The 24,602-nt window shown below is 40.0% G+C and overlaps 1 protein-coding gene across 3 annotated transcripts in view; it reads left to right on the top strand.

Moving 5' to 3' along the window:
- uacab (uveal autoantigen with coiled-coil domains and ankyrin repeats b) overlaps positions 1 to 24,602 on the top strand; it is a 46,786-nt gene that overhangs the window by 10,350 nt on the left and 11,834 nt on the right. Inside the window, exons 1-8 of one of the 3 annotated variants that reach the window (XM_047819456.1) lie at positions 13,525 to 13,897; positions 13,991 to 14,055; positions 14,601 to 14,731; positions 18,342 to 18,430; positions 18,669 to 18,733; positions 22,249 to 22,306; positions 22,559 to 22,629; positions 23,876 to 23,982. In XM_047819456.1, coding sequence (XP_047675412.1) covers positions 14,020 to 14,055; positions 14,601 to 14,731; positions 18,342 to 18,430; positions 18,669 to 18,733; positions 22,249 to 22,306; positions 22,559 to 22,629; positions 23,876 to 23,982 — 557 coding nt within the window. In that variant the 5' untranslated portion in view covers positions 13,525 to 13,897; positions 13,991 to 14,019. Of the gene's footprint in view, positions 1 to 13,524; positions 14,056 to 14,600; positions 14,732 to 18,341; positions 18,431 to 18,668; positions 18,734 to 22,248; positions 22,307 to 22,558; positions 22,630 to 23,875; positions 23,983 to 24,602 lie in introns of those variants that run through there. The other 2 variants (XM_027137108.2, XM_047819449.1) reach the window with 2 other exon arrangements.

Here is a 24,602-nt window from a genome sequence, read left to right as displayed (position 1 = left end):
GAGACATATTTCAAATCACATTTGATTCAAATATCCACTTTCTGCCATGCATGCTTTTAGCTTTACAAGAATGTCCTTACATCAACTTTTTATTTATTTATTATTTAAGTGGAAAACATCAGGGGGGGGGGCGGCGAAGGTGTTTGTGTCCTATATTTCTGCTTCAGCTCTGGACTATGTTCGGTGACTCGGTATTTAATCACGCATAGACACCGAGTAATGTGTACGATCTCCTGTTCTAATTTATACCTTAGTGCCACTGAACTCTCAAATCTGTTTGAGATGGATGAATTCATTTTGTGTAACAGCAGTTCTGAGACCAGTTCCTGCTGCAAAGCAAATCAATACATGTATTGTTTCTATAGCAACCACTGGCACAGGGACTCGGATGCTGGCCACTAAACATAAACACAATGAAGTAAAAAGGGGTCACTAAGTTTTCCATCAGTCTTCAGAAGTTTCTCTGTAAAATGAGGTGATTTTTTATTATTATTATTATTATTATTATTATTATTATTATTATTATTATTATTATTATTATTATTATTTTGTGTTAACAATATTTCATATATGAACAAAGTTGGAGTATTGAGTACAGCATTTACTTGTATTATTATTAAACATTTATTATAGGATTATATTAAGTTATTATATTTAAATGTAATAACATTTGAATAGCTATTATTATTTGCGTATGTAATCGTTGTCAAACACATTTAGAATTAAACGCAGGGTCTGAACTTCATTTTGTCGAGACATTGAGGGTTTCTTCAGACTAACAAGAACTAAACAAAACAAGCAAACTGAACAAACAGAATAACTAAACACCGGTTTGTGCCAAAGGAGGTGTGAAGGTGCTTGCGTGTCCGATCCAATTTCTTGTCTTTATCTGTGGAAGATTTCGAAATTGTGATTCCATCAAAGAGACTCTCATAACCTTAGGGAGTTGAAGACAGTTTGCCAGGAGGATTAGGTCAAAATTGAACCACAATCTTTTGTTCATTCTTATGAATGCTTTTTTTTCTTCCTATTGGTTCATATGATGAAATATAAATATAATATATAAATAACAATTTAAGCACTTATCACATGGTGTGTAAGGATTATAGTGATTATGGTATGTGTGTGTTTGTGTTTGAAGAAGATTTGTGTGCGTGTGTGTTTTGCCACAGTACAGCAAGTTTGTCGTCTCTGACGTGTGTATGTGTGTGCTCTTTCTTGTGAAAGTTATGTCTATCAGTGTATTATTATTATTATTTTTTTGTCTATTTAGAGGACAGGGATTAGTGCCTGTGTAGCTTCCTGCAGCAGTGTCTGGTCATCTGTTGGGGCTCCAGTTTATCTCTTTGCTTATGCCCCCCCCAACACACACACACACACACACACACTCTGAGCTTTTAGCAACAGTATTCTGCTGATCCTGTGGCTCTCAGAAGTGTGTTAATAGCTGATTAACTGAATAGTTTTCTCTGCATCATATGTTATTTGAATTCCCTTTACACTGTTTGAGGATGTGTCTAATAATACAGGTTAATTATTATTGAAATGTTTGGTGGTGATGAGGGGATTAAGAGAAAAATCATTTTCTATATATTTTTGTTACAGAGTCTATATAAATGCAATATAAGTAAAAAAGTTTTTTTTTTTTTGTAATAAATAATTGTAGAATGCGAATTCTGATGCAAGGTCGGAATTAGTGCTGCCCTCTAGAGGAGAATTGAGGTAAAGCATTAGTTCTAAGGGTAGGAATTAGATTTTAATCCCAGCAGAGATTTAAAAACAAGCTGGAGCAGAGTTATAAAAACAAATAAAATAACACCTGAAGAAATAAACAGGGAAGAAAGGGCAGATACGGCTCTTCTGACGAGTCCATACATGCTCTTTGCTTGTCCTTATGATCGTGACTAATCACAGAAGAATCACAACATCATAGTATGACCAATGTTTGTGTGTTTTATCATGTCTGACTGTCTGATTCTGTCATCAGGACACAGAGGGCTATATCTTACACCTGGGGTTATGTCTGGTGTTACAACATGCGTTTTCTACACTGTCATTGACTAGCCTCAGATTTTGTATATATTGATTTGATATGAAAAAATAAATGTGTAATTTCAGAAATCTTGTTGTAATTAAGCAATTAAAATTTAGCACGTAATAAGTAAACTGGTAGTTAATTTATAACCAATTTCAGATTTCATCCATTCAGTGTGTCGTCTTTTATATTGCTAAATTCCACTGTTTAGAGTGTCAGGAAAGTTATTTTTCTTAAATGTAGGTTTGGGAAATACACAAAAAATTGTTAACTAGAGGATGTTAAAGACATACCAGTGATTTACAGGAACTAATGAATTATTTACTATTGATTTTGAAATGTAAGGGACACGGGCGTCCTCACTGTAAGTGGTCTCGTCAGTCAGGATCCAATATTACTGACGAGTGAGAGAAATAAGAGAACTTGGTGATCTTTGTAGTATTTCACACGGCTGATGATGTGTTCAGGTAACTCTGTTGTTTTTGTTTGGGAGACTAAATCAAGGCGTGTATTTTTTCATAAATAAAGGACGATTCATGGCAAACTGTATTCAACACCAGATTTAATGTGATTATATTTTAAGGAGGAGTTGGGTTTAAAAAAAAAAGTAAATATTTGAGTTATTTATCCATTACAAATATGGCTGCAGGTTTTTTCATGTTTTATATATCTACCCCCCCCCCTTCTTTATTTATTCTTCTTTATTATATATATATTTGTATATACATATATATATATACACTGATGCTGGCCTACAAAGCCAAAAATGGACCAGCTCCCTCTTACCTAAAAGCCCTCATCACTCCTCGCACTGCACCCCGCAACCTCCGATCTACCAACACTGCTCCACTGGTCCCACCATCTCTCAGGGTAAGAGGCAAGTATACTACAAGACTCTTCTCTGTTCTGGCACCAAGGTGGTGGAATGAACTTCCCCTAGAGGTCCGGACAGCTGAGTCACTGGCTATTTTCAAGCAGCGATTGAAGACCTACTTATTCAGGAAACACTTCCACTAGCACTTCTATCCTTATCTTTTGCATTAAAAAAACAAACAAAAAAAACCTTTGACACTTTTTCATTGTAACTTTGAACAAATGTTTTAAACTCATGGTATCTTAAGTATGTAACCTAGTGAACCAACATTAATGTATTCAATGTTAGAGATTTAAGCACTGATGTACGTCGCTCTGGATAAGGGCGTCTGCCAAATGCTGTAAATGTAAAAAAAAAAAAAAAATTATATATATATATATATAATATATAATATATTTAATATCTTTTTCTCTATCTACTGTATCTCTCTATCTCTTTCTTTCTCTCGATCTATCTATCTTTTTCTTTCTATCTATCTCTCTGTCTAGCTCTATCTCTCACTTTATCTCTCTATTTATCTATCTGTCTTTCTTTCTCTCTTTCACTTTCTCTTTCTCTATCTGTCACTATATCTGTGGCATTGTACAGGGTTAGAAAATCTCAGTCATTTCACACAGGTAAAGGTGAGTGTGATGATTTAGATATCGAGGTTAGTCTAATGCTAACCTGCAACCTATTAGCCCTTATAGCTGTTAGCGCTGTTAGCCAAATGTGGAGCACCAGTGAAAAGCTAATAAAATAAATGGATGCCAAATACCTCAGGACCTCTTGGTGAATAATGAATACGTTTAATTTTGGCCTGAACTATTAAAATATCTCTTCTAATTGAACTTCCAGCACTTTGCCTCTTCTAGGTTCCTCATTAAGTATAAAGTCTCTACATCTGTTTGTTTTTCATGTGTTTGTTTCTTTAGCACTTTAGTCTGGTGTTTAATACACATTAGAGCATGTTGTGATTCAGATTGTGCTTCTGTGCTGGTGAAATTCCTGACTCGTGGGAAGCAGTGACCTTGGTCATGCAAATATTGTTTAATCAGCAGCACATTCCTGCGTTCCTGTGGGCGGCTTCACAATCGAATGTTTTAAATCACTTTACTTATTATGTACGTTTATCACTTTCATTTTGGTTTGTAAATCCAATTGTATCTCTTTTTAATGATTTTTGTGCAATAAGCATGAACAATATTCCCGTTTTTTGCACAAGGCTTTGTTAAAGATTTTCATGTCTACTGTTTACTGCAGTCATGTAGAATAAAGAGACTTTAGAACTCGGTCCTCTTTACTAGCTCTAGCATTATCACTCAATCTTTTTCTTCTTTCTTTCTTTTTTCTATGCTTGTCTTCTCTCTGCCTGTTCTTGTCTATTATCTTTCTTTATTTTATTTTTCTGTGTTTGTTTCCCACATTCTTTTTGTTTTTTTTTTGTTCTATTGTCTTCCACTCTTTCACTTTGTATGTTACTAAATTGTTATTTTTCTCTCTCCCCCCTTTCTGCCATTCCCCGTAATGTACTCCAAATCTATCTGTATGTCATCGCTCCTTTGTCTGTGTCCTTTGGCGCCAGTCATCAGTCCCTCGCTTTTCATTTTTCACTCTCATACTGCCGAGCGTAGACAGGAAATGTGTGTGAGCGAGTTCTCTTGTTCTCCAGCTTTTCAGCTTCATGCCAGAATAAGCAGGATCGGGTGCATGTGAGGTCACCCAGCGTCATCCCTGGCATCCAAAATATTCTCAGTCACAGGCAGTATGAAAACCGAGTTCTCGTTACTTTGGCTGACCAAACTGCCGGTTACCGATCACACACACGACCTTACCTTCCTGATAAGACCCAGGGTGGGTTATTCTTTAGCATCTTCCATCTCTAAAGGTTTTGAATTGAAAGAACGATGCGAGGATCTGATTACATTGTAGCTCTTAGGGAGAGAGTGCTCAATAGTGGACATAATCAGAACTGATTGTACTGATTACTGTCCTTTCCTGCTGATTTTACTCCTCTCTCCTCTGCTGATTAAAGTAAGATATACTGTATATAGTCAGGCCTTTTTTACTTGCCTCTCAATCTCTGGACGTAGGGTAAAAGGCAGTTTTGATGTACTGGGCTCTCAACACTGCGGCCCGAGTCCGGTTAAGTGCTGGTCCCAAGCCCAGGTGAAATGGGAGGGTTGCATCAAGAAGGGCAGCCAATGTAAAAATAAATAAATAAATAAATAAAAAAATCCAACGGGTCAAAGGTCAGGACATTCCGATGCTATAGAACAGCTGGCTAGACTTTGGAAGGCTCTGAGTGTACATAGTTTCCAAAAAGCAGGCAATAGGTCAGCGTGGTTTCTCCCCACGGAGGCTGGGTAAGAGCGAGACTAATGGGCAGTTACTCACTAATGGATATTTGAGTCTCTTTTGGGAAGGCAGAGTTTTAGTAATTCAAACAGGAACTATCCAGGGAGCCTGTAACCGGACACTTGCCCTAGTTTTCGTTAGTTTTGGATCAGGCAAAAGCTAATGAAGCTGTTTAAAACCATTATTTAATCATTTTTGATCGTGCGTTTAATGATGGGTGAAAATTCCTGAGTAGTACACTTAATTAACTAAATGTTAAGAAATGATCAAGTTTAGGTGTGTGTGTGTGTGTGTGTGTGTGTGTGTGTGTCAGTCACAAGTGTGCTGAACTCGGACCGGCACTAAGCACTGTGAATGATTACATAGTGGTAGCAACTTAGGGGCCTCTTATCCATGGTAAGTGCGTTCATGTTGCCATGGCAGCAGTGGACCTCCATTTATTGTGCCAATCATGGAGATCAGTTACTGGAGCTGGCTTATAGCCTGTAGCTGTCGTTTTACAGCTAGTTTACATACCGATGCGGGCCTCCCAGTGCTACTCTCAGTCTTTCTTTAACATACCAACGAGCAGGCGTCTGGGTGCACACTTGCCTACGATCATCAGCAAACATAACCTAAGGGTGGGGGTGAGACTTTTGGGGACAGTATCTAATTAAAGCACCCATTTAGCCAGCAGCATAACAACAGGCTGTACAGCTATCTCCCCAAAGTCTCAGTGTAACCTGGAATTATCTCTCAATTACTATGCTACAGTCACTAATCACAGGTTAGGCCTTCAGTACTGATGTGTAATCAAGAGCTGTGTGTTAATGAATTACACGCAGTTGTTACGCTGCAACTACTGACACTACAGACAGGTTAGTAACAATCACCTAGAGTGGGTTAGGACTTGGACATTTGTTTACTGTGCTAGGTAATGACATGATTGTGCCATATTTAACAAGATGGATACAAACAGATTTATTCATATGGCATTTTTATTTTTGGATAATACTCATGCTGTGTCGTGTACTCATGTGCTTATGACTTCAGGATGACTTGACTGATGGACTTCAAATGGATCTATATTAAAGTATAACAGGCTGCAATGTCTGTGTATACAGTGTAGGACATATTTTACGGCTGTGTAACACGTTATTAAAACCCCCGCAAGTTACTGATAATGTGCAACATGTAGATTTTGATATAATGACCTGTACTTCACAAGGAAAGCATTGAATTAAAGCTGGTTGCTGTAGGTATTTTGTAGCTCCTCTCAGCCTGGAGCGGTGACCTGGATATTTCATTCTCTTGTAACTTTCTTTGCTAGAATTTTGCTCTTTTGCTTTGTTTAGTTCTGGGGCAAGTTTTTTGGGATGTTTTTTACTAAGCAGAGAACTTTTTAAGGTTCAGGTTTATATAACGCATTGAAAGCCACATTGATCATAGATGATCTTAAAGCAGTGTAATTTACAAGGAGAAGATCATCATCAGACTTCATCCAAATTATTCCAAATATTTAATCCAACATTTTAACAACATCTTTTAGTTGATGTAAAATATTACAAAGTACTTACCTGTGTGTGTGTGTGTGTGTGTGTGTGTGTGTGTGTGTGTGTGTGTGTGTGTGTGTGTGTGTGTGTGTGTGTGTGTGTGTGTGTGTGTGTGTGACGAAAGGAGTGTAGTGCAGTGTAATGGAGTTATGATGTTCACTCTTTCATTCCTACGAGTTCATAGTTTCTGTATTGTGGCCGCTGTCAAGTTTGTTGTTCCTTTGTTAGCTTAATTTATCATCAGTTCAAACAGTAAAGGATTTTCCTTTATGGCTTTTCTTTCTCTTGTTTTTTTTTTTTCTCCATTTTTTTTAAATTTTATTTGTATTTCAAAAGATTTGCCTAATCAAGCTAGATGTGGAAAATCCTGTAATAGATTTCCCCAGACAGGATGAGATGGACATGAGACAATCTTATCAAAGCTGCTTCTTTACAACTTGAGCAAAAGTTTTAGTTAAAACATTTTTTTTTCCTTTGGGTGATACGATTGCTACCCTTAGTGCCGTGTGAGTAGGGAGTTTGGCTTCTCCCCTGCACTGCTTGTACATTTCCTGTGCTAGACTGACTCCCTGACAGTGTTTTTCTGAGCTGTGAGCCATCCTTGTTATGAAGGAAAGCAATAGGTGAGGAATCTGGAGAAACAAACACCATGGTATATAAACACAAGCTAATCGGCTCCTGTTTGAACCTGTTTTATAACTGCTGTGATGCTTGTGTGTGTGTGTGTGTGTGTGTTAGTGAGGCACAGAGATCTGTGATGTCTTAGAGAGATGATCTCAGCCCATATCTCATAATTGTGATGTGCAATTCAAGGCTGTCATTGTACATCCTCAAGGCAATGGGCTATGGACTTTGTGCCAAAAGAAACAACCGATCTTAGGGTACAATCTGTAGGCTCTTAAAGATGCTGTTGACTTAACATTGTATGTCAGTATGGAGAGTAGCTAAATGAAAGGGAAGTAGACAGTCTGGGTACTGCGACATGCTAAATAATTTCAACAACTTCCAATCCGACTTATCAGCCTAGGCCTGACTTGGAGCACGTTTGGAAAATGGATATGTGGTAGCGTAGTGGCTAAGGGGTTGGACTACCAATCAGAGAGCTCAGAGTCCTACCAAGCTGCCATAGGGGCCCCGAGTAAAGGCCCTTAACCCTCAATTTTTCAGTTGTATCAAAAAAGAAACAAATGTAAGTCACTTTGGATAAGGGCATGTGCATAGATATGATATGCTCAATATATGAGCAGAAAATGATGTAATGGCATAAAAATAATTTCACTGGCTGATCACTTTGTCCGAGTTTTCAGCTATTTAAAAAATAAGGCCAGGATTGACAACCGATGGGGAGAAAATGGCTTATGAAATCTTTGAGATTTGTGTGTCTCTGTCTGTCTGTGTGTGTGTCTGCCTGTGTCTGTGTCTGTGTCTGCCTGTGTCTGTGTCTGTGTCTGCCTGTGTCTGTGTCTGTGTCTGTGTCTGCCTGTGTCTGTGTCTGTGTCTGCCTGTGTCTGTGTCTGTGTGTGTGTCTGCCTGTGTCTGTGTCTGTGTGTGTGTCTGCCTGTGTCTGTGTCTGTGTCTGCCTGTGTGTGTGTCTGCCTGTGTCTGTGTCTGTGTCTGCCTGTGTCTGTGTCTGTGTGTGTGTCTGCCTGTGTCTGTGTCTGTGTCTGCCTGTGCGCATGTGTGTGTGTGTCCTGCTCTGAGACTATTGTAGTATGATTTCAGTCCACAGTCACCGATTAATCTCTACTGCATGTTCATAGACTAATAGTAACTTGTATTTATAAACCAGTTAGTCAGATCTGAACCTGAGATAAACTTCAATAGTTACTACTCTTGTTTGTTTTTTTATAGCTTTGTGAGTGGTTTTGTATATAAACAGAAATATGAGCACATTTACACCCTAGCTATGTAACACAATGTTGCATGCTTGACATTCATATAAATACTGTCTAATAAACACATCACGTGGGATCAGACCAGACGGACTGATAGCCTTTGCTCCCCACTCGGATCATTGATCCTTGGGTGCCTTTGACTCTGCTACCGGTTCACCGATTGTTCTTTGTAGGATCATTATTTTATTTTATTTTATTTTTTTTGAAGGGTACTAACCAGTTGTGTAGTCTAGTTTTTTGTAGTGAGTATACTGTGAGTTTTTTCCCCCTCCCAGCCTCATACGCACCCATCCTAGAGCGACACCCCATAGGCACCACCACACTCACTAATGCATAAAATATGCATCTACATGTAATTTAGAGCATTATTAAAAACTGCTTATGTGTTATCAACATTCCAATTTATTATAAGCAACAAAAGACAATCAGCTGATAAAACCTGTGCTCCAGGTCCCATATTCGTATAACATTTAAGGCTAAATGTAGCTCTTAAAGGTATAGTTCACCCAAAAATGAAAATCGTGTTTTTCCTTAACCTCAATTTGTTCCAAAACTGTTCTGTTTCTGTTTAACACAAAAGATGATATTTTGAAAAATAACACAATTTTCATTTTTGGGTGAACTTTACCTTTAAGAGCTACATTTAGCCTTAAATGTTATATGAATATGGGACCTGGAGCACAAGTTTTACCAGCTGTCAATTTTCACTGTACATTTAAGAGTTAACAATAAACATTTGTTCAGTTTTATCACCAACACTCATTTCATTGCAGAATATTATGGACTGAATGAACTGGTAATTTACAAAGCTTTCCAAATACAGTACATTTGTACTCGGGCTGTGGGTGAAATGTCATCCGAAGCTGCTGTAGCTTTAAGCGCAGGCTTCCGAAAACACACTGAGTGGAGTTTGAGTCTGCTTTCGTTTCATATCTTCTTTTACATTAGTTAGTTAATTTCTAATTTGCGCCAAAAAAACACTGCCTAGCAACTCACTTTCCTCCTTGGTAGGTGACGCCAGATCAGGTCACAGGCCACGGAAACCCCAATGGTCCAAAAACGTTAGTGATTCACAATCGCAACCACAGTCTGTGTTCGCAACACAGACGGGGTGAATTTATGGATGAAAGTTCTGTCACAGAACGATATTGTTACTTATCCTCACGCTTTTTAAGTGGGTATACGGAAATCCTTGGCCTTTCCTAGTGGGTATACGGCGTATACCTGCGTATCACATAGACTACACCACTGGTACTAACCACTGCATACTGGGAGCACCCCATAATAACGTCTGTGTTGGAGAAGCTGTGACCCAGTCATCTAGACATCGCAGTTAGGCCCTTGTCATTGAAGGGTCAATCCTACTTGATGTTTGCCATTGACGCGAGATAATTAATGTTCTTCACTACCCCCGTCAGTGGCTTTAATGTCATGTCTGATTGGTGTATATCTTGTATGGTTCTGTTGTTGATCATATATGTCTGCTCGTCTGCCTTCAGTCTTGTGTTAGTGCATGTTTATCTGGCAGTAACCCACACTAATGCTCTCTAACACCCAGCTTGTCCTTACTTGTTGTCTAAATGTACACACACTTCGCCTCTGCTCTATGAGCTCTTCTGTGAAGAGCCGAGTCACCTGTGAAATGAGCAAAGAAGAGGAAGAAAGGGATCTGCATTGATCAAGGACACTTGAGCTAGCTTTTGCTTCACTGTTTATTGTGTGGTTGAAGGTTTTATAATGAAATGGCTCTTTTTACTTCATCATTCACATGTCTGAAATGCTGCAAATGTTCAGTCGCTGAGGTTTTCAGTTTGAGCATCTAGCAGCACATGGTGGGAGAAGCGGTGTAATGATTTATCCATTAATCCTTTTTACTGTGCTCAAAGAATATAATCATTACAGCAAATAAAATCATATCTGCTTCATGTTTACTTAAAACGCTAAAACTGTCCTAGGCTTATTTGGCCATTACATAGCCATTATAATCTTGAAGTCTTAACGTATTTATAAATGATTTGATGGTTATTTAATAAAGCCATCTGTTTTTTTTCTCTCTTGAAGTGAGGTAAAAAAATGAAACAACTGGAAAGTACCTGTGTGACCCAATGTCTCGAGTGTCGTAAATAATCTCATTTCAGCACAGACTCTGGAGATGTACATTTTAAATACATTTACAGAAAGCTACACTATAGCAACAATTTCACCTTTTTTATTGAAATTTGTTTACTTTTGCTTTTTAGCAGATAACATGTTTGCGTCTCACCTCCAGGGTTAGGGGTTTGATTTCTGCCTCTGCTGTGTGTCTCTGTGTGCGTGTGTGTGTGTCTCTGTGTGCGTGTGTGTGTGTCTCTGTGTGCGTGTGTGTGTGTCTCTGTGTGCGTGTGTGTGTGTGTCTCTGTGTGCGTGTGTCTCTGTCTCTGTGTGTGTCTCTGTCTCTGTGTGTGTCTCTGTCTCTGTGTGTGTCTCTGTCTCTGTGTGTGTCTGTGTGTGTGTCTCTGTGTGTGTCTCTGTCTCTGTCTCTGTGTGTGTCTGTGTGTGTGTGTGTGTGTCTCTCTCTCTCTCTCTCTCTCTCTCTCTCTCTCTCTGTGTGTGTGTGTCTCTGTGTGTGTGTGTGTGTGTCTCTCTCTCTGTCTGTGTGTGTGTCTCTGTCTGTGTGTGTGTCTCTGTCTGTGTGTGTGTCTCTGTCTGTGTGTGTGTCTCTGTGTCTGTGTCTGTCTGTGTCTCTGTCTGTGTGTCTGATTGGGGGCAGATCAGACAGGGCAAAATGTAATGATCTGACCTATGACACCACCACTATAAAAAGCCCCTGAGCTTTTCAGGACAACCGAATGTACCGCTGCTGTTTGTCTCTAGAGTTTGCGTGGCGTTGTGCTTTGCGCCTATTAGCGATTGGTGTGGCTGAAACACCTGATCTCCATCATTAGTAGTACTGTCCCCATACTGTAGCCAGCAGTTTACCAATTTGTGGTAACAACAATCAAGTTGCACTGAAAGAATATAAATGATATCGTGACCCATGTAATGTATTTAATTTCCTTATCATTTATATCCAAGTATTAATCCTTCTCTGTTCTGTGCTTGGAAACAAGGCAAAAGGTTCCAAGAGGCTACTGGTTACTAAAGAAACAACACTGTTTACAAGAGCAAACCTTTTTCAGTCAGCCCTGAGTAGCGAGAATGTACACACTCAGCAAAAGAACAGGTTTGTACACATGGGAGTTTCAGCTTTTGACAGCATTTTGTGTTCAAACTCAATAAAATCATGTGTTGCTGTGGAACCTTGCTGTGGGCTCTTGGTGATATTGAACAATGCTGGGAATAAGATCACAGATAACAATAGCAGGCAAATTCTGGCATCTTTGTGAGAGAACCAGTACTAAAATGCAAATGGCTACGTGATTCCTCTTTAGTGCTAATTGTGGCATTAACGCAGTGAACGTAGAGTATCTGGGTCACGTCCAATTTACCAAAGGCATAACAGTGAAATAATGATTTTAAGGTTGACTGGGTCTATTAATTTCACCAGACTGCACACTGACAATGAGTGTGTGTGTGTGTGTGTGTGTGTGTGTGTGTGTGTGTGTGTGTGTGTGTGTGTGTGTGTGTGGTATTTTCTCCACCCTTTCCCTATTTTAATACTCAATGCCTGTTGGGTGAAGGAATGTCCCTTTAAGCATTGTTCTTTTTTTATTTTTTAAATGTTATTGGAACCTCTGATCAAGTGCTTTAACGCTTGAGTGCCGTTTGTTTCTACGTGTCAATAAAAAAAGCATGTGTGCTCTGCTTCCTCTTAAATAAATTAAAATATTGACTTAAGTTGCTGTTCACCGACAACCGCGATATCGTCCCTCGTGTTTAGTGGTTTAATACGGTTGTCTGTCACACATTTAAAGTGGCATTGAGTGAATAGGCTGTAAACACCTCTAAGCCATCCATCATTCACTGTCCTTTCAGCAAGAACAAACAAAAATACATACACCGACACACGCACATACATGCATGTGTGTATTTATGTGAGCAGATATATGCATGTGTCCATTTCTGTTCCTTTGTCTCTATGTTGCAGAGCAGGTTAGAAATTAACCCCTGTCCCCTCCCTCCCCTTACCACTGAAAACCTCATATGGCTTGTTCAGCATGTGAAGGGATTCTCACATGTTTTCTGAAGATTACTGCCACTCAGTCGGCTCCACTCCGACTCAGATGGGGGTATCTGTAACACAACCCCCCCCTTCCACTGATGCAGTGTGTAAATTAAACGCACCCCGACTCTCCCCCTTCTCACGGCCCTCTATGTTTTTCACAGCCTCCCAATTTGAAGGGTGACGTCTTGTGTTTGAAATAGAATTTATATGCCGTGTTTACCATGAAGGTGCAGAGAGAGATGGAGATGAGAGGGCTTTGCAGATTCCCAGACAGCCGATTGTAAAAAGGCTGACACCTAATCCTGCTACTGTGCGTCTGGATCAGCAGGTCTGCCGTCACTCTGAGCATGAGAAGAGAAGGTTCTCGAGAGGTGTAGACCACTCGCCTTAAGCCTAACATCCAATAGAGTGGTTTAGATCCAATCTTGTAATCTGCCATAGGTTAATATTTCTAGCTGTTTCCGTGTGTGTATGCGTGTCTGTGGGCTTCCTCCTACTTGGCTGGCCTCCGTCTTGACTCTCCGCCACCGTTGCGGTTACTCATGGGCCGAGCATGTCAGGATAGGTTATTCTTAGTGTCTGTTCCCCAATCAGTCATTGGAGAAAGGTTTGGGGGGCAAAAAAAGGTAACCAGTCAGAAGGCCCATCTGCACAATGTTTACCAGGATATTTTCGACCCTGAAGAGATCACATATTTACCACCAAGAGCTGCACGACCTTGTCATTTAGCACAGAGAGAAACACAGAGCACTCAGGAAGAAGAGTCTCCATCTGCAGGGAACAACAGGACAACCTGAATTTAGCCTGAAAAAACAACAGAACGGGACAGAAAGAGAGAGTGCTGTGATCAGAGGAGGAGCTGCTGTCCCAGGGCTGGCCCCTGCTTTGCAGCAGCTCCGTGCACAGGCGTGTGCGAGTGTGTTTGTGTGTATGTGAGGACGTGATGAGAGCACGGGGAGAGGCTGAGGCTCGGGGAGGAGCGAGCAGAATCGGCAGAGGAATCTTGGGTCTCGTTGAGGCGCAGGCAGCCTGCTGGAGCAAAGGACTCGATTAAACGGGACAAAACTCACACACTCGCTGGTAGAGTGTATTTTCCCTCTGACCGAGTAGTGGGGGCAACTTTGGGTCTTTTTTTTTTTTTTTTTTTTTTTATAATCTCTATCCACTGAGCAGCTGCATAAAGGACCAGCATCATCAGCACCATGAGTCGATGGCTTAAATGCACCTCCCTGTACTTTGTAGGTATCATGGATGCAAAAAGGTTTTCCTTTTAGAACAAAATGTTTAAGACATAAACCAGTAATTTGAATCTTGCTTATAGTATTTGAAACTTTTCTGGGAAACTTCATTGTGGGTGTTTACACTTATGCTTGCATATTTGTGTGTGGTTTTTAGACTGTCCTACTAAGTGAGAGTGACCTGTTTCTTTCTCCACAGCAGTTAAGAATGATGGAATGTTCCTGGAGAATGCAGTGTTGATTCAAAGTGATATTTCGAGCCTCAGGATTTCACGACTTGTTTTAACTTGTTGTCTAATCACACACTTGCGCTCAATTTTAATTTTGCAATTGTCTTAACACCTTTTTGAAATGCAAATGCTTTCCGAATCGGAAAATCATTACATCACGCAGATTTTCTCTTCTTTCTTGACAGCTATTAACTAAGCGTTTAACTCGCCTTACAGTTTGAGGCATGCTGACAGTCTGTAATGCACTGAAGACTTTTTTTCGGTGATTTATTTAAAAGTATGAATTATACTTAAGCCTTTTTCCCTGTTTTGCAGAACACCGACTGGAATAAGTATGATGACAGGCTGATGAAGGCAGTAGAAAAAGGAGAGGTGGACAAGGTGACAGCCGTCCTCAGTAAGAAAGGCATCATCCCCACCAAACTAGATGTAGAGGGCCGCTCTGCGTAAGTGTGCACGCAGACCCCCCCCATCACACACACCACACACACACACACACACACACACACACACACACTCAGGATTAGCCGCTTTGACATAGTCAAGCAGATGGTTATTAGTAATTGGTTCCGTTCTGGTGTCAAAGGTTAATAACGACCTCAGGAAGGATTAGAATCTCTGGCCTCGTGTCTGTCTTATTGCATTATCCTAATAAACTGTCATGTTCCTGGCTTTGCTATAAATCATAAATGTAAAGCATTGCTCTTTCACTTGAAAGAGCAAAGCCAATAAACTCTTATCCTGCTGAAAAGTTATGTTTAGAGAACCGAATCCAAACTGAGTGTACTGTGTGTTTATGCGGACGCATATGGAAGTAATTATAATCTATTCGAAATGACTGGTATTTACAGAATCCTCACTGGCCTGTGTTTGTGTCTAATCTGGGCTGAGGCTTTCTGTGAGCAACCAGAGGATACAAATCTGTCTAGAATTGTTGCTGTGGAACATTGCCACTGGACCAGAAACATGTAGACAGCAACGACGTGAGGTACAAACCAGCAGAGACTTGGGTTCTAAAACAAATCTTGGATGTAGAAGAAAAATGTCTGAAAAGTTGCTTTTATAAGCCGTTTAGTAAGTAGTGACTAATGGGTGGTTTTTCATTATGATTAAATGCTCTTTAATCTGTTTTTATTCCTTATTCCCTAAGGCAGTAAAACGAGAATAGAGGGTTCCAGCTTTTAGCTTATTTTAATGCCAGCGTTGTTTTGCTTTGCAATCATGACCATAAGATGTTTCCACCCCTGGGGTATTTCTATCTGTGTGCGAGATTCTTCTTGTGAGCCGGCATAGAGAAGGGGCCTGGAGTTGTAATAAGGCTCTGGAATTTCTCAGGCCTAAATCAAGTGCGTTCAGCACGGCTCAGTCGCCAGGGTGGCGAGGCAGCGTAACAGAGCTGGAGGTAACAAACACTGACTGATATATGAAGCACGCTAGTCAGCAGCAGCCTGCCCTGTAGAGGAGCACGGAGACCTTCCTGTTCGGTGGGAGGTCAAGTGCTGTGAGAGCATGCAAGGTCACATGTTTTGGGGGTTTTTTAGATGTAAAGGATTCCACTGCTCATATATAGAATGGCCACACACTGATTTTACGTTTGTGTTGTTTCAGCTTGCCGTAAGAGTATGATGGACACAGCGGCTGTGGAGACCACAGGGAGGGTGTGCTGTAGTCCAGCTGCAGTTGTGGGTCACCATTTTAGAGCAGATTTATACGTCCAGTGTTTTTGTTTAATAAAAATGTGTTTTGATGCCCTTCGTGGAGAGGGAGAGAGCGAGGGAGAGAGCGAGGGAGATATGTGGGGAGGTGCACATCTGTAGAGAATGTGATTATCTGTAGAGAATGTGAATCCTGTTAATCCAGGATTAACCAACTGGAAACGGAAGTCTTTTGTGTGTACATCGTTTTCCTGCTGTTTTACCCATAGACTTATTTGTGTATATATTATACCAAACTCACAACACTGTACATTGCTGTTTTTTTTTTTGTTTGTTTTTTTAACTAAGGCTAATGATTTAGAGAGCAAACCTGTAATGGTTTAGTTTTTAATAAGGACATTGTAAAAATAAGGTCACTATAAAATGAAGACAAAAGCAGGGTGAACATAAATATTACCCTCAGGTATGTTTGTCTATTAGAAATAAAAGCTAAAGTTGCTTTAGCCAAAATGACCTTTGGGTTTACTTACTACACATTAACTGCTAAGACGGTTAAATCACTGTTTGTATTTAAACTTAACACCCTGAACACTTTAAATGTAGCATTAACGGTGTGCACATAATTCCTTTCTGTTTCTCTGGGTTTTACTCTCTGTATGGATGTTAATGTTCTAGTACGTTCTGACTGACGACTATCTGGAGCTGTAATGTGCATCCTCACAGGGTCATGTTCTTGCTTTTGGGGGGTCTCTCAAGTGCCAACATGTCTCACTCTCTCTCCCACACACACACATACACGTCACTTCTGTGTCTCTAAAAATGTCACGTGTCTAGCAGAGGCATGGAAGGAGCTGGAGCCAAGCTAGAATGACATGTCTGGGTTTTGAACAGCCCTCTCGTCTCTCAGCCTGTCAACAATGTGGCAGCTCTAACGCTGAATTAATGTACGAGTCCTGCTTACAGCAGGTCATAGAGCGCTTACAGCAGGTCATAGAGCGTTTCTAGCCTCCCCAGCCATGGTTTGCCAAACTGAAAGATGTGTGTGTGTGTGTGTGTGTGTGTGTGATATATAATATATATATTATTAGAAAGGTCTTGGAAATGTAATGCATTTGTGTTGAACTGTGTGTCTGTGTGTGTATATAATATATAAGGAATCGAATGCAGGTGTTGTGCTGGATGCTTAAAGAAAGACACAGACTGTTTTTTTGGTCAGGACACCAAGCAGCTGTCTTTGTGGTAATTCATTGCTTTGACCTGTGTGGTTTCAACAGTTGTATATTTGCAATAGAATATCTAATGCATGATGACATGCACTCGCATTACAGATTATGTTCAACGACCTCATCACGTTAGCTGACCACGTGAGGTCCTCCTGACCTCTAACAATACCCAGAAAATCATTCTCCTCCATTATGTGACAACAATAGCCTCTGAATAACATGATGTAACCGTAAGCCAGGGAGCAGACAGCATGTCACTGGGGTTTCGTGTTGCACTTGGCTGGGATCCTTACACTTATCTGCGGCTTTTGCACCCAGACCTGCAGGTCAAGGCCGTGGGATGCCCGGAGTTCTTCTCAACACAGCTTTTAATAACAGTTCCAGAAGTAACATGGCAGTGTGTGTGACTTCCCACACCTTTTGAGCTCTCGAACAGATATGCCCTGTGTCCGGCTCGATCCTGCTCAGCGCTCCGAGGATGGTGTTGACTGCTGTGAAGGCTTGAGTATGAGCAGTATGCTATAACAATGAGCTGCTGTGGACATAATTGGGATGCATTCATAACTTCTCAACCTTCACATTGCTGTACATAGTGTGACATGCATTTATGCCACGGCAGATAGAATTGTGAGTCTAAATCTAGCTTATCTTTAAAGGAGAGGGGCATGATTTCGACCAAGAAGGTGCAGTAATAATGGCTGAAGTTCTTCCTTACATTCTCCTCCAGCAATATAATACCTCAGAGGAAAACAAACTAATGAGCACCATCAGCAGGTCAGTCAGGACAGGGAAACTCTTGCCTGTTCACAGCAATTCCATAATCTCCAGTTCTCCCGTTAGCATTCAGATCTTCTCATATATGGACGTATGGCTTTTATATGGATTTGGGAAGGAAGGTGAAAATGCATTCTGTATGTCAGCCGAGGGTAAGGGTTGAGGATTGAGTTTGCCATCATCCTCTGTGAATGCTGATGTAGCCAGTTACAACTGGCATCAATTTTCAGCATTGCATTGCCTACCTTATCACTCCTTCACTCCACCTTCTGTCGCACTGTCTCATGTGCTCTCACTACCATTTCCTGTAATTGGATATTACTGTAATATCTCTCTCTCTCTCTCTCTCTCTCTCTCTCTCTCTCTCTCTCTCTCTCTCTCTCTCTCTCTCTCTCTCTCTGCAGTTTCCATCTTGCTGCATCCAGAGGACATTTGGATTGCCTTAGTGTCATCCTCCTCCACGGTGTTGATGTCACAGCCAATGATGCCACAGGTAATAATTTTTTCCCTTTTTGTGCACTCTTATTGACGAGAGCTTACAGTAAACACTTAGCCGGGTAGTGAATAGGATTTATTCATAACATTACCAGTCAAATCATATGCAAGGAAATGTGCTCTGGAAAATGATGTAAATAAACTAGACATGCAAAAAAATGAGGCATGATCATCATTTGTCCCTTTTTTATTTTATTTATTTATTTTTAAATTCAGTTTCCATTTTATCTTTACAGGAAAAAATGCTTTACACTTAGCAGCCCGGAATGGACATTCGTTGTGTGTGCAGAAGCTTCTACAGGTATGGGTCTCATCGGTCACCTCCTCTGTACTCCAGCTGTTAGTGTAATGAAAGAAGCTTTTGATATAGAGGATATAGTGGGAGATGTATAGTGGGGCAAGTCGTGGCCTAATGGTTAGAGAGTCTCACTCCTAACCCAAAGGTTGTGGGTTCGAGTCTCGGGCCGGCCACGACTGAGGTGCCCTTGATCAAGGCACCGACCCCCCTAACTGCTCCCCGGGCGCCGCAGCATAAATGGCTGCCCATTGCTCCGGTTGTGTGTTCATGGTGTGTGTGTGTTCACTGCTGTGTGTGTGCACTTTGGATGGGTGAAATGCAAAGAACGAATTCTGAGGCACTTTCACTTCATATGCACTGATGTCAATCAGGACCACTCCGTCAACTTTAAAAACATGGCATGAGTGAATTCTGTAAAATGTATGTTATGTAATAACCGAACCATAAAGAACAGACTGAAGTGCATAATCAAGGTCATGGCGAGCTGAGAGAAGGAACCTTTTAGTTTTCTAATGATAAATTCTTCTGAAAGCTCTGTCCTCACTGACCTGTCACATCACAGTCGCACATGAATTTATCATCCTGACATCTGATAATTACACTACAGAGGTTGTGAGAAAATGATGGTCCAACTGAGGGTTCAGAAAGGCAAAGAGTCCAAAATAAGCTTTTTTCATCACATATAGTCACCATTTAATGACTGTTTCTGTGAAGTGGAAAAGTCAAGATTGAGTAACTGTCACTTTTTGTCATGGCCAAATCACTGCTTTTATGTTATTTTGCGTATAAATCGTAAAGCATTTGTTTTCTTTTGTAAACTGTAAATTTTCCATGATTAATTTCATGACACAACAGTATTCAGTATTATTTCGTAGTGATTCGTTTATATTTCAGTGTGACCTGCTCTACTCTTCTACCTAATGGGTATGCTAAAAGCTCTCATGAACTCCAAGGTGTTTCGAGTGTTGACAGGGTATATCTCTAGGCAAACACCCCACCACCACCACCCCCTGTATTTCTGTGCCATCATGATTGAGGCCATTGTAACCTGACCTACTGCTTTCAGTCCACCTCGAGCGGCTCACACTACCCAGGGTGCAGTTAACAGCTCAATCATGTGACCACGCTGCCCTTTTGGGAAGCTGTTGCTGGAGCGAGAAGGAAAGAGTGAGGAAATGATTAGGATAGTATTATAGTGAGTCAGGATGTCCAAACAAGCTTAAATTTGGCAGAAGAGAGAAAGGAACAGCGTGAGAATGAGGCTTCAGGGTCTGGGACTAAATGTTCAGCTAAACAGTGCCTGTGGCATAACAACACTTTTCTGTACTTGACCTGAGAACTGAGTACTTGAATTATTAATCATTTGGTCGAACAGATTTATAGAGCTTCAGTAGAGATTACAGTCAATACAGGTCAAAGTCTAGCACAGGCTCCATGTACACCCTGTGTTAAACGTAGAAATTATGAATATAGTTGTCAAATATGCCATTTACAAAGTAAGACCATGTGATCATGTTTTAAAAACTGATTTAGTCCTAGTCAATTCACAGCTAGAGGTCTTCACGGGTTCACTTAGATCCGAAAACCCGAGGCCCGACCCGAGACCCGAGCGGGTTCGGGTCTAAAAGTTTCACGTGTGCCTCGGACACGGGCCGGGTCTAATAATAGCGGCATCGGGTCTCGGGTAATTTAAAATGAATGTGTTTTCATTTTAACTGTATCTCGCGTGTGTGCATCGACTCCAGTCCTTTTCCAACCGCTCCTCTGTTTGCCAAGACCGCTTGCGACATCGTGTGACTGGCGTTAAGCTAATTTTCGTGAAATCAGACCTGTTAATCAATTTTGAATCCACTCAAAATTAGTAGCGGTTACTTTAGTTTGGAGTTACGCAACGTTCGGGTCCAGTCGGGTCGGACTCGGGTCTAATTATTTCGGGTTTGTCTCGGGTCGGGTCTTTTATTAAAAAAAAAATTAAATTATGCACGTCGGGTTCGGGTAAAAAGTGCTTCGGGCCACTTCGGGTCGGATACATTTTTAAGACCCCAGCAGACCTCTATTCACATCCACCAGTTAGCCAGTTCCCACCTTCTCCTATCATACAACACCTAACAGTTTGGAAGGTTAAAGGCTGTCGGATGCTTCCTCCGATACACTTGAATTCAGACAGCCACATCTTTTTAAACTGCTGCACATGTTGCGTCACCAGGCGGTTTAGAGCAAAGCGCACTCTATCCCTTGCATGATTGCATGAGTTCACAGATGCCCATGATTCACCAGGAGAGAGGGAGTATGCCATCCCTCCCACTCTGAGAACACAGACACTGTTGCTGTCTTGGGCTCCTGCCAACAGATTACTGTAGAATCGACTGGGATTCAAACTCGTGATCTCCCGAAGAGAGGCCGAATCTGTTACAACATTTGTTTAAAAAAAAACAAACAAACAATTCTTTTCTTAAACAATTTTCCTTAAAGTCCATAAAATGGAAAATCTTATTTTGAATTCTATTTCACAACAGTTTCGTCACAGCCCACAAAGATGTGTAATATACTGTTTGAAACGAAGGTTCTTACTGTAACTAAGCAGTAAACTAAGGTGTACAAACCCAACCAACACTGATGGGAAAACTAACTCTACCCCTCAACACCTAACTCTATGAGAAAACAGTCTTACCTGTCAACCCTGTAGCATGCCTTATTTATGTGGTGTCCCAGAAGCGCAAAAGACATTAAACAGTAAAGAGCGTAACAACAAAACCAAAAACAACGCAGCAGCAATCTCTGAAACACACGGATAACTCTTTACAACTGTCCAACATCACATGCTAACTGCTGATTGGCTGCAGCATGCTTTAGTCAGAGACCACAGAAAACCTGAGAGCATGAGAATGTTGACTGACAGTAAAAGGAAATATGAGCATAAATGAATCCACTGATGTTTTTTTTCCATGCCTATGTTCTTAGCGTTATTTTCGATATGTTGTTATCTTTGCCTGACATTTAATGTAGGTATGCAAATGCTGAAAACCTGTGTAAAGGAAAGAAAGTTATGCAAAACAAAGACTTTACATAAAATTTGTATCGTCTGGAATAACTAATCATAACACTGTAAACATGAATAAGTGCTTATAATAGTCATACACATAATGTGTCCAATCAGCAGTACAAGTGAAGTTCAAGAAGCACTGATGTTTTCCTTCTCCTTATATCTTTCTTTTGCTGTTACGTTTTCAGCTTGTAAACAAGTTTAACAGTCCCCTTTAACATTCACTATAATAGTGCAGATTACAATAAAATAATTTACAGATGTGTTTGTAATTGCAATGATGGACAGATAAATGAGAGAAATTAGAGACTTTAGGCCCAAAATATTCAGTATTATTTTTCAATGTTATTATTATTTTATTTTTTAACTGAAGTCGGTCTTTGTGATTTTTAAGCTTGTTATGCAGCTTTGACTGTACACAGATCTACGTATGCTGTACGAAGTTGTATAATCAATATGAGTTTGTATGTTGCAGCATAACTGCCCTGCTGGAAATGTGGACCTGCAGGGAAAAACAGCTCTGCATGATGCTGGTGAGGAAAATTTCATGTGATCTTTCATCCCACTGATCGTTTGTCTTGCGAACAATGTTGTGGTGAACTTACTGTAGAGACTCTGAGTAATGAAACACTCATAGGATACAGATTCTACAGTTCATTTGTGATCATGAATTTCAATGTTAGGAAGATGATTCAGGGTATAATCAGGATATAATGATGCCAGCTCTAGTTCTTATCGGTTTTGTGATTTGTCCATCACCTCACTCTGTATTTTCCAATCTGCAGTCATGGCCGGCTGTTCGTCCAGTGTTAAGCTGTTGTGTGACAGTGGGGCTTCGGTCAACGCTAGTGACTTTGTAAGTATCAAATAAAATCATTTAGATTTTGTAAAAATATTTTCCATTTTAATCTACATAGTTGATCAGCCAAGGCTGCTCTGTTGAGAGGAAAATGCACATGTATACACCCAAATCTTACCATTATGCTTCCTACTGTTGGCTTTGTGTATTTACATTTGTTTTATATGGTAGACCCTCCACAATTATCCACAATAACGTTTTACTAAGTGCTTTTTAGTCTCATGCGAGAAAAAGGATATCATCAAAACCCTAAAAGAGAGAATTATTACCTCAACAAAAACAGTCTAAAATATTAATTAGTGCTGATTTAGGACTTGAGCTAATGGTTTTAAATCAAGGTTTTTGTAAAATAGCTGGTGTAGTTTGTCTTATTCAATTCAAAGTGTTCGATAAGTCAAACTTTTATCATGCAACGTTTTAAATAGAGTTGTGCCTTCATTCTTACTATTTCTAGGCCAGAAATAATCTCAAAGTTAAAAAACTGTTATAGAATCAGCCATAGAATCCTCCTGGCACCTGCATCCACGTTAATATGGATAAATGTGAATCTGAAACTGATTCTGTTTAGCCTTCTGTCCACTCTGAGAGAGCCATGTTGTTGTTGTTTTTTTCCTCGGTCAGAAATATCTTTTTTAAAACACTATCCCAAGGGGATAAATATAAAATTGCATTTATTCAGATACAATGATTTTTCTTTAGTCATGTGACAGTCATGTGACCCTTTCAAATCAAAACATGCATCAATTTTGCATCAATTCTGAGAGACTGAATGTAAACAAACTCCTGAAGGATAAGACTCTTACACATATGCAGTATAGGGATGTCAGCGTTTTCAGATGTTTTACCGTGGACAAGCAATTTTTGGAAAAGGATTGAAAGATCTGTCCAGATGAATGCAGACAGAGTCTAGGGCTAGTTCTAGGACTGAGCATGGGAAATGTACAGTATGATGTTTGAGTGTTTGACGTGGGTTTAATGTATTGTCGTTTCCGTTTCTATGCTACAGGTGTAGCATTACAGCTGTTTCTTTGTCCAATGTGTTTGTAACTGTTCATTCATTTACTGCAAAGTGCGTTCACGACTTTTTATTACAGTAATCACTTTTCTTGATTAAAGCAAAAGGTTTAGCAAAGACTGTTTCTTCAGTGTGATGATTTTTTTAAGAGACTCTGTTTGTAATTCAGATGATAGTTGCTCTGAAATATACTGTGAGGAATGACATTCAGTACCATTTTGTTTGTAGGACGGAAGAACTCCATTGGTTCTGGCCACTCAGATGTGTCATCCACGTATCTGTCAGCTCCTGCTGGATAGAGGGGCTGACATCCGAGTGCGTGACAAGCAGAACAAGTAAAGGCATTTTACCAGCACATGCTCACTTAGGCCTCTAGTCATGTCATTTATTTAGCTGTTCTGTTCCTGTTCATATTCTCCTTTGTTCTGAGTGATTGCATCATTTAATGGAGCGATTAATTGAACTTAACTTGATCCTGAATGCTTAACTTCTGGATAGTAAAATTGCCTCTGTGCAGTTCAGACTTCCTGTAATGCCAATTTTTCTCCTTGCAGCTTTTTCAGTTTCTTTAAAGTGAGAACAATTTATATGTAGACAGAAAATGCAGGTCACACTTAGCAATTTAAGGCATTAAGGAAATAAGTGTATTATTAATTAAATTAAAAAGTAGTCTTAGTCTTGATCCAATTTAATTTTGTCAGTGTGACATTAAATATTTCCTCAGATATTGTTCTAAAAAAATTTCTATTCTAAATTTTGGGTGTCATTAATGCTTCTCTCTACGTGTGTGTGTGTGTGCATATATATATATATATATATATATACACACACACACACACACACATCTGAGACACACCTTAGTGGCTTGGGCCAAACTTTATATCTCTATTTCAGTATAAAGTTGAATCATTGTACAGTTGTTGACTGTTTTCATCTATCAACAAAGTTATAAACT

Source organism: Tachysurus fulvidraco, chromosome 1, assembly GCF_022655615.1.
Source record: "Tachysurus fulvidraco isolate hzauxx_2018 chromosome 1, HZAU_PFXX_2.0, whole genome shotgun sequence".
In the NCBI taxonomy this organism is placed as follows: Eukaryota; Metazoa; Chordata; class Actinopteri; order Siluriformes; family Bagridae; genus Tachysurus; species Tachysurus fulvidraco.
Note: the sequence above shows the minus strand (reverse complement) of the source record. Positions and strands in the feature narration are given on the sequence as shown.